Here is a 10,806-nt window from a genome sequence, read left to right as displayed (position 1 = left end):
TGACATTAGAGGATTTTATCACACTGCTGCCTGGCCCCACTTTCCCCTCAAGGCCCCCATGCCGTGCTCAGATCTCAGTAGAGGGTCCTCCCGCTGCGGCTGAACCCGCAACACTCCAGGGCCGGCTGGCCGGCCCCTCCTCACCTCACCTCGGTGCACACCTCATCCCTTCCGCGTTCCAAGCCGACTTCGGAGCATCTCCCCACCCCCTTCCACCTGCCCCCAGCAGCATTGACTTTGGCAGATTTCTTGGGGACCAGTGATGTCCTAACCTGTTTGCTTTTCCAGGGCTGATGTTTGCAGGGGTTTACTTGGAACCAGAACAGAAATCATCCCACGTCCTTATGCAATTCCACCGGCAGGTTCTGACAGATAAATAAAGCCCTCGGCCCTCCATTGGTCTACTTTCCAGAGCAGAGCGCCTGGGTTGGTCCTGAGGCTCCAGCCATCTGCCCACCCGCTGGGGCCCCTCCGGAGCAGCCATGAAGGCCGTCGCCCTGCTCCTCTGCCTTGCTCAGCTCTGGGGCTGCCAGGCAGCCCCTCATATTTCAGGTCTGGTTTATAGGGAACTGGACTGTGATGACCCAGAAACAGAGCAAGCAGCCCTGGTGGCCGTGGACTACATCAATAACCACGTTCTTCAAGGCTATAAGCACACCTTGAACCAGATTGACAAAGTGAAGGTGTGGCCTCGGGTAAGTGAGCCTGCTGTGTCTGAGCTGAAAGAACCTGTGTGTGGTGCTCAGCTGGGCGTCTCAAAGATCACATCCCCCAACACAGTGAAACTGCAGAGGGGCAAGCTCTCTGATTTCTTCTCAGGAGCGCGGGAGGGGGCAAGTAGGAGAGTGAGACATTCTGAGCTGTAGTCAGGGGTCCCCGGACGGTGCCGGATGGGGGTGAGGAGGTGTGTGAGACAAGAAAGGCTCCAAGGAATATTTTGAACATCCCAGGTAGAAAGTACGGCTTCCTAGAAAACTATGTGCACAAGACACAGGATTCTGGCTGACTGGAAACCAGTTCTCTTTTCTTTGCTTCTGTTTCTCTGGTTGAAAGCTGAGAATGAATGAAACTAGCATTTGACAACCATCTACTGGGCGCCAGGCCCCTTCACACACGCCATCTCCTTACCCCCTTCCAGCCCCCAGCCCTGTGTGGTAGGTATTGTCCTTGTCTTATGAAAAGAAACCAAGCTTCTGACATTTAAGGATTTCTGTGGTTGTTCAGGATCATATAACTTGTAAGCATCAGCTGGGATTTGATTCTGAACCCATGTTCCCTCCTCTACACGGATTACCTCCCAAAGAGAGGTACCCACATCTCAGAAAGAAATCTTGGCATGAATGGTGTCTACCTCTTCACATGCTAGATAAGTAACCGAAGGAGTCTGAAGCCAGTGATAATAAAGATTAAGCTGGAAAATATGGCTTGGGGATCAGTCTAGAGATTTGGAACAATGGGAAAAGGTACATGTCTACTGCCTATTTTGAATTAGATTTTATATTTGATGAAGAAGAATTCTTTCAGCAAACAATTGATTTCAAACCTTCCATGGGCAAGAACCAGTGTCACGTGCCATGAGAGATATTAAGCTGAACCATAAGAAATTGCCACTTTTGTATATTAAAAACAGTCAAATGTTGGCATTTTAATGGTTCAACCTAATACAAAAGTGAGGAAGACATAGAGCCTACAAGGTATTTACAACCCAGAGGAGAGAATAAGGTGAGCATCAGGATGTCGGGACTAACCTCTGATCTCACAATGGAACAAAATATTTGACATCTGGATGGATTTTAGGAGTGCTGGAACTGTATTGAAGCATAGTGGTGGTTCGGAGAAAACACCCATGAGGTCAGGGGAAATAACACACCACGTACGAATTGAGGGAAAGGTAACAAACGGACATTGTAATTTTCGCTGAAGGCAGAGCTTGAGAGGTGCTTTCCTAGAGAAACCCGGGAGCACCTGACTCCTAGTCACTGCAGCTCTGAGTGTTTTCAGGATGTTTAATTTGGGCACATCTGCATATCATAAAACACAGCTTCTCCTTGGCAAAGAGATTCCTAGGTTTCAGGTGCTAGTGAGTCAGGCAGAACTAAATGAGAGGCAATCAGAGCTGAGCTAAAAGAAAAAAAAATACTTGTATCTTCCGGATTTTCCAGCCTTTGAAGAAAGGATACGGAAACAGATGAACTGGCAAGAACAATTAGAAGAAGTTTCAGGGCTCCCCTATCTGCCTTCCTGGCTGTTACTAGGATCTCTCAGCGTGCGCAGTCTCAAAAGGAGGCGCGCGCTTCCCCCTCTTCCCCAGCAGGGGGCAGTAGAGCAGCAACTTGGCAAGCCCCAAACCAAAGCCAAGGACAATTTTTCCTTTAGGAAGGAAAAGAAAATGGAGAAGGAAGGAAATTAGATGATGAGAGGGAAAGCAGAAAAAAGTAGAGGGAGGGATGGAGAAGACAAAGAAGATATCATTAAGGTAAGATATTATCCTACACCACCTTACTCTGCCACTTGATTGAGAAAAAACAAAAGCTGAGTTTCTCAAAGCGCCGACTGAAGGGTGAACTTTTAAAAATGAAATAAGTATCGGTGCTCATTTTTAGCTTCGAAATAGAGCTCAGAGTGATGCCTGTGGTTCCATCAACCTGTCCAAGGCCACACAAGCCCTTCTTCTTTGCAAACACCGTCTGAGCTTGCTCAGGTGACAGAGTAGACCCCAGAAGCCCCGGTCATTGTCCAGGTTAGGTCAGAGCTCGGTGGAGGTGCAGACCTTTCCCTCACCTCTCCAGCAGGCGTAACTTGACGCCCAGTGGGTGCTCACTCTCTGGCCCGCTCAACAGGATCCGGGGGCGAGGCTGCTCACGGCTTCATTGTGTCTCCACAGCGGCCAATGGGAGAGGTGTTTGAGCTCGAAATAGACACGCTGGAGACCAAGTGCTACTTCCTGGACCCCACCCCCGTGGCAAACTGCACCGTGAGGCCACTGACGGAGCATGTGAGTGCCCCTTTTAGAGTGACTGCAGGTGGTGCCCCAGCCCGTTCCCTGGAGGTTATACAAACTGCAGGCCCATTTTATCCAGCCTTGCAACCAGGGTGCAGTTGCTAAAATCACCATTTGATGCTGCCTTCCCTGGGGCCGATTTTTACACCAGCTCCACTTTCTTGTTGCAAAGAGAAATGCTCCCCTCCCCCAAACCAGGGAGCATCGTGTTTCAGTATCCCCTGGTCAAGGTGATTTCATGAGGCTCATCTTTGTCAGTCATCTCAGAGGGACCGTCCCACACCCCAGCCCCGGGATCCCAGTGGAAAAAGAAAGGCCAGCCCTCCTTCTGAGCCTTCTCTGTGGGTTTATTTCTCCAGGCTGTGGAAGGGGACTGTGATTTCCAGGTGCTGAAACAGGATGGCCAGTTTACCGTGTTGTTTGCAAAGTGTGGTTCCAGTCCAGGTAGAGATGACGATGATGATTCTTCTTATTTTTACCTTGTGGAGTGAGGAAAGGACCTGCATTGTTTTCAGTGTAACTAGTTTTAGCTACTTTGTTGGTAAGGAAAAGAAGGGGCCCAATGTCCTGGGACTGGGAATTGTAAAACTTTTTAAAAGAGCTTTTGTCGTTGGAGGTGAAAATGGGAGGGGCTCCTGCATAAGTATCAGCATGATAGGAGCCACCTGAAAGTTTAGTGAGACGCAGAGAAAACACCTGAAGCCATTTGGAGCGTATCCTTAATTGCAAATTAAGCAGAGCTGGGGTGAATGCTGTGGAGAATTACAACCCAGATTCAATTTCCTCCTTGTGCGTAGACTCTGCCGAGGACGTGCTCAAGGTGTGCCCACAATGCCCCCTGCTGGCCCCACTGAACGACACCAAAGTAGTGCACGCCGTAGAGGTTGCACTGACCGCCTTCAACACTCAGAGTAATGGCTCCTATTTTCAGCTTGTGGAAGTCTCTCGGGCTCAACGTGTGGTAAGACGGAGACCCTCGGACAGTCAGGGCGGTTTGGTGGCCCTTGGGGGAATGCAGGTGGTAAAGCAGCGGGAAGGGACAGAGCAGGTGCAGAGGCTCCAACGAGGAGGCAAGGTGGGTGGTGAGAAAAAGGAAAGAAAGTATCCTCAGGAGTATGAGTGATATAAGGACACTGGGTGTCATGAAGACCCAAAGAACCCTCAGCACGTCACCCATGCTGAGTTACTCTGACAGCCACTGCCTTCCCTGGCTTCCTCGGTAGGTACTGGTCAACACCGGGGTTGCTGTGCAGCAAGCGGGAGTCCCGACATTATCCAGAAGCACTCCCTGTAACCTCAGGGGGCGCCACATCTTTATCTCACCTCACCTCTCCTGGCCGCAGCCCTCTCCTAATTGAGACTTAGAAAGGCGCGTGCCTGCTCACACAGGTGGGCGTGTAGTGGCAGGATCCTACAGTGCCTCTCGAATCACTGGAACAAATCAAACCGCACAGTGGATTGTTTAGCACACTTGAGTGCAACAGAATTCTAATATTTAAGAAGTGCGGTCTTCTGGACGCCAGCCATGGCATCCTTGAAGATACTTTATAGGTATAGGCGGTGATTTTTTTTTTTAACAAATAGTTGATTGTCAAGTAGGTTTCCATATAACACCCAGTGCTCATCCCCACAAGTGCCCTCCTCCATGCCCATCCCCCCCTCGCCCCCCCTCACCCATCAGTCCTCAGTTTGTTCTCAACATTCAAGGGTCTCTCATGGTTTGCCTCCCTCCCTCTCCCCCACCATTTCCGCCCTTCTTCTCCCCCTTGTTCCTCCTTCAAGTTCCTTCTAATCCTCCTATACGTGCAAACATATGTTATTTGTCCTTCTCTGCCTGACTTATTTCGCTCAGCATAACACCCTCAAGGTCCATCCATGTTGCTACACGTGGCCAGATTGCGTTCTTTCTCATTTAGGTGGTGATTCTTCTAATCAACCAGAATCTGTGATTCTCCGACCACCACCACCCCAGACTACACCAAATAACGTATTTTGTAGCATCCATATGCTACAAGAGAGAAAAGCACCGTATCCTCCATCCTTTTCTTTGGATTTTTCATTTGGTCCTGCTCTGCGGGATACAGTGGTTGGGAGGAGTGTTCATCTCCCGACCCTCCACCCTATCTTGGAGTAAACTGAGCCTTAGGTCTCAAAGTGTAGCCCGAGAGGGAAGGCCATGAATCACTATATTGTACACCTGAAACTAAGTACACTGTATGTTAACTAAGAGGAAGTAAAAAAAAAAAAAAAAAGAAACAAAACCTTATTAGAAAGGAGGGAAGGCCAGGAGAGGGTGGGGCACAGGGTTCCCACTCAGGTCAGTCAAGGTCAACCCTCTGGGTTCCTGCTTCCTATCTAAACACTCTGCCCTGAATGATTGACAGTGGACACTTCTACCCACTTCACCTGGGTATACAAGCACTTCAGAACACAATGCCATGATAACTGCTCTGTGTAAGCCACCGGGGCCACGTTTCTGGCCGCACGGTGCAGTCTACGTGAACGTTGTTCCCTGGAGTGTGCAACAGTACTGCCCTGGACTCTCCTTCCCTGCCTTTTCTAGTTAAGTCATGTTGCCTCTCATGCATTTTCCTTTGTTCTCATCAGCCTCTTCCACCTTCTACGTACGTGGAGTTTGCGGTGACTGCAACTGACTGTGTTGCTGCAGAGGTCACGGATCCAGCCAAGTGCAACCCGTTGGCAGAAAAGGTGAGCAGGCCAGGTGCAACTGGTGGTAGAATAAGCATCCTCAGCAATTAGCGTCTCGGGCCGGGACACTATTCCTCACAGTGAGGAATACCCGCTCCCTGTGGGTCTGGGTCATGCCGAGCCCTCCTCCGTAATGTCACCTCCCCCCGGAAGAGCTGTCACTGGAGTCATCTCACCCACAGGAGGTCCCTGGAGTTGGGAGAAAGACAGAGACTCATTCCTAATTAGGCTAGGTCATGCCCAGTTGCCAGGAGTGTGTTGTAGATTTTCTGGATATACCTCTGATGTGAAATCTTTCAAGTCTGTGAAGAGTAATGTCCACTTCTAGGAATTTACCCCCAAGAGATCACCAAAGGTGTTTGCCAGGAATAGATCTAATAAGATAGCCCATCATTGATTCAAAATGACCCAAAAAAGACTCAAATCTCCAACAAGAAGGGATCATGGAATAAAGTATGGTACATCAGTAAATAGAAAATTATACAGACCTTAAAAATATATATTTTAAAAGAATAATGAATGAGAGAAGAAAATATTGTAACATTATAGTGGATGAAAAACAGGAGACAAATGGTATAGTCGCAATGATCCTAATTTTTTAAAAATTTTATTTATTTATTTTAAGAGAGAGAGTTGGGGGGAAGGGATGGACAGAGAGAGCGAGAGAGGGAAAGAGAATCCCAAGTGTTGATTGTGCAGAGCCTGATGCGGGGCTCAATCCCATGAACTGAGATCATGACCTGGGCCGAAATCAAGAGTCAGATGCTTAACCAACTGAGCCACTCACACGCTTCACAATGATCCTAATTTTTAAAACATTTAAAAATAAGAAAGAAATACATGCATGTTAACAGAGGTGCCCCGGGTCACCACAACTTCTGGGATTTGGGGCCGTCTCTTAGCATCTCAGAGTGTACCTGTATTTCCTACCTTCTACTCAGAGTTACATACTGCATACCTTCTAGAGACAGAAACTAGATACTTTAGGGGGAAAGCATTTTTAACAGATTAAGAATTTAAGTTTCTTCCCTCTGACTTGTTGGAGCATCAGTGAAACTTGAGGAGGAAATCCACTTTTCAAACCAGTTCAAATAGCTTCTCTCTTTCTATGGGCAGCAAAATGGCTTCTGTAAGGCAACGCTCACTGAGAAGGTCGGTGGGGAAGACGTTGCAGTGACCTGCACTTTGTTCCAGACACAGGTAAGAGCATCATGGATATATACACCTGCCCTCATCTTCAGAGTACAGTGATGCCCTAACGGTTATGCAGTGTGTTAGTAATTACAGGGCATAATTAGACAGACAGTATAAATAGCTGTGGGGTATGTGCAATGTATCAACAAATGAAAGCATATTTCAGCCACGCCTCTGCCTCCCAGGAACTAGTGGCTGCAGGGCAGAGCTGATCCTAAGGTGCAGCTGACAAGTCCACCTTTCTATTCACAGAGGGTGGGGATGGTATTCTGAGCTGCACAGAACAGGTGGCTAGAGATGCCTGGCAGCACCCGTTGGCTACAGGTATAAATGATAAGAAGGGGGCCACCGCTGGTAAAAGCTATAAGGCTGGATGCGTTTCTTGTGGGGTGGATGTGTAAGTCCACTGATCCCAAGATAATTGGCGAGAAAGGGGTACCAGAGGCCAGTTACCCCTCCCTTATGGCTCTGATGACAATCCTTTGCACCTAGGTTGTCTTTTTTTTTTTTTTTTTTTTGCCAGATTCCTTGCAAATGAAAATTACTACTTTGGGAGAATTGGGTGGGGTTCCATCCAGAAGCATGGGTGGCCTTGCTTGGGAGGAGAAAGGTAGTTAACATATAGAAATGGTCCTCTCTCCAGCCTGTGCTCCCGCAGCCCCAACCAGATGGCGCCGAAATGCCCACTGCACCCTCTGTGGCAGACCCAGCTGCACCGCCATCTCTTCCGGCTGACCCGCCTGCAGCTGCCCTGGTGGTGGGGCCCGTGGTGGCGGCAGCCCCCCAGGTACCCCTGCCAGGACACCGGGCACACTACGACTTGCGCCATGCCTTCATGGGTGTGGCCTCAGTGGAGTCAGCCTCGGGAGAAGCACTCCACATGGGCAAAGTACCCACCGTGGCACAGCCTAGTGTTCCAGTTGCTGCTGGTCCAGTGGTCCGTCCTTGCCCAGGGAGAATCAGACACTTCAAGATCTAGATGTCAGAGATGAGAAGATTTGGCCCAGGAACATAGCCACCGTTTTGTCCAAGTCTGGGTATGGGTGGGGGCGTCGTTTGCTATCAAAGCTGGTGCTACATTGGCCTAGATTAATATCAAGTCTTCAATCCCAGCTCCTCTTCATTCTTCATAAGATGGAAGCAAGGGGGTGAGGGGCAGTAGTTCCATGTCATGGAAGGTAGAAGGCTGGCAACTTGATTGTCATTGTTTTGATGCTCAACCGCTACCATTGTGTTCTCTGCCTTCTTTGATCTCAAAAAAAGATTGGAACTGTGACTTTGAGAGGTGCTCTTGCCAACCTAATATTAGCTTGTAAATAAAAGTGACTGAAGGACCTTTCTTAACAGAGAAGGTTCTAAGCTTAAATGTGGTCATGATTATTGCCTTTTCCCTCCAAGCTCACCTGTGTGGGCTGTCTTCAAAACAACCATATCACAAATGTCCCTAAGCAAAATCAAAATGAAAATAGAAATAAAAAGGAACAAAAATTAGCTGTATTACTATGCACAGGGAAAATGATTAGACCAAGATCTGCTCACAAGCCACAGAATATACCCATTTCTTAGGAGAAAATCATTCTTTTCATTTCATAAGAGTCAGAAAATGTTGCTAAAGGAAGACCCAGTGCCTGAACTTTGTACAAACCAACTATTAGTTTTCCCCAGTATCCAGTTAAGGGGTGATCTGTAATTAACACAAGAGCCTCACTTTAAGTATATCTCTCTTTTTTTTTTTTTTTTTTTTTGAGAGAGAGCATGCACAAGCAGAGGAAAGGGCAGAAGGAGAGGGAGAGAGAGACTCTTAAGCAGGCTCCATGCTGAGCACAGAGCCTGATGTAAGGCTCAATCTCATGACTGTGAGATCATGACCTGACCCAAAATCAAGAGTCAGAGGCGTAACAGACTGAGCTACCCAGGCTCCCCTATCTCTTCACTTATGTTTAAAATAACTGTTAATGGTACTGTATCCACTTCATTTAATGATAGAGGACTGGTCTTTCTAGCCAATCCATTTTAAGACTTTAGGTTAAAGCTCTGGTTTATAGTATGAATACAGGAGGGATACTTGGACAGGTAAATCCAGAGAACATTTGTAGATACTATCCAAGTGCTCATATTATAGAATGGTATCTAGACAATTTCAATGTTTTGTCTACTACCATTAGGTTGTTCTGAGTGAGCTAAATAATAGACCCATTCACACAGAATTTTTTTTTTAATGTTTTATTTATTTCTAGGAGAGAGAGAGAGACAGCATGAGCAGGGGAGGGTCAGAGAGAGAGAGAGTCACAGACTGAAACAGGCTCCAGGCTCTGAGCTGGCAGTCAGCACAGAGCCCGACGCGGGGCTTGAACCCACGAACCGTGAGATCATGACCTAAGCGAAAGTCGGACGCTCAACCGACTAAGCCACCCAGGCGCCCCATTCACACAGAATTTTAAAGGGGAGATTATACTTCAATAAAAGGTGCTAAGGACAAAAAAAAAAAAAAAGTTGAGTCACTTCACTTGAACCAGGAGACCAGATCAAGTGTTGATACTTTATTACTCTTGCCTAGAGGTTTTATCAATATTCCAGTAACCAGAAGGACTGGCCAGGAAGGCAGGAAAACCACTATATATTTCAGAGGCCTGGGAAGATGAGGAAGGTATGATCAACTGGGCTAAATCCTGCAGAAAGAGCAATGAGAACAAGGACTGAGGAAACTCCACGGGTTAGTTGATGATTTGGAGGTCATGGTGGCCGCTGGCCGATGTGGTTTCACTAGGGAGAATGAGTGAAAAGCCTGCCTGCAGAGGGCTGACTGGTGGGCTTTGATAAGGAGAGGTAGGGACACATGCATTCTCCTCTGTCAAGCAGTTTGATGGTGAAGAGTGGGAGAGATAGGATGCAATCCAAAAACATAACTGGGTCGAGGGAAGATTTCCTTTTCAGGAAAGAGGATTTTTAAGCATATTTAGGGCACACTATGGGAAGAGAGGGAAGAAGAAAGACAGAGGAGGTGTTGGGGCAGGGTGCCAGGAGAGAGATGTAGTAGAGAGCTGGGAATAGGAGGGTCTGAGCAACTCCACCAAGGATCTGGCCCTTCCTTAAGGGAGCTTACAAGAGGATCCTGAAAAGGCACCTTTTACCCAGTACTGAAAGAGACTCATGCGCTTTCCACCCTTGCTACACAGGTATTGCTATGAGGGAGCACATGGAGAAATAGAGTGTTTTCCAGGGCAGGTGGTCGATACCCAACCCAACGTAAGGAAAAAGGGAATGCTACTGGTCTGCATGCTGGGAATTCAAATGGATGAGTCCTACCTAAGGCATAGCCAGATCCAGTGGTTCAAAAGATACCACCTCTCCTCCTCACCTCCATCTGTCAGCAAGGCCTGCCTTCAGTCATAGCGGGGATGGCCCCTGGCAGCCGCACATCTACATCAGCATCAGTGCTTAAGCCTGAAGAAAGAGAGAAGGGGCAATTAAGAAGAGCCAAAGGAGGAACTCTTGGGGGGGGCGGGGGGAATTGCAGGCAAAAAAAGCCTAGAGGTAGGAAATATGTTGATGTGGCCAAAGATGAGAAAGGAGGCTAGACCGAAGCAGGTAAGAGGAGGAAGAGGATTTTAGAAGATGAGGGTGAAGATGTGGATGGGGCTAGATCATGACTTCAAAGATCTTTGAAGTCCCCAGAAAGAGCTGGGGTGTTATTAGTGCAAGGGGGAACCACTAAAGGTTTTAAGTAGGGCAGTGGCATAATCTGATTTATGTTAAAAGAACCCCCAGGTGGGGCGCCTGGGTGGCTTAGTCGGTTAAGCGTCCGACTTTCGCTTGGGTCATGATCTCGCGGTTCGTGGGTTCGAGCCCCGCGTCGGGCTCTGTGCTGACTGCCAGCTCAGAGCCTGGAGCCTATTTCAGAG

At 48.0% G+C, this 10,806-nt stretch overlaps 1 protein-coding gene across 1 annotated transcript; it reads left to right on the top strand.

The window, feature by feature from the left end:
- Positions 1-416: 416 nt before the first annotated feature.
- Positions 417-8,270, top strand: AHSG (alpha 2-HS glycoprotein). Its single transcript, XM_039241735.1, has 7 exons — positions 417-695; positions 2,885-2,995; positions 3,361-3,445; positions 3,799-3,962; positions 5,609-5,710; positions 6,827-6,910; positions 7,548-8,270. Exons 1-7 carry the CDS (start codon positions 483-485, stop codon positions 7,881-7,883), a joined length of 1,095 nt encoding a protein of 364 aa, XP_039097666.1. The 5' UTR covers positions 417-482; the 3' UTR covers positions 7,884-8,270.
- The last annotated feature ends 2,536 nt before the right edge of the window (positions 8,271-10,806 follow it).

The sequence above is a fragment of the Hyaena hyaena genome, unplaced genomic scaffold, assembly GCF_003009895.1.
Source record: "Hyaena hyaena isolate Hyena2069 unplaced genomic scaffold, ASM300989v1 scaffold_199, whole genome shotgun sequence".
In the NCBI taxonomy this organism is placed as follows: Eukaryota; Metazoa; Chordata; class Mammalia; order Carnivora; family Hyaenidae; genus Hyaena; species Hyaena hyaena.
This window is presented reverse-complemented; position numbering and strand designations above follow the sequence as displayed.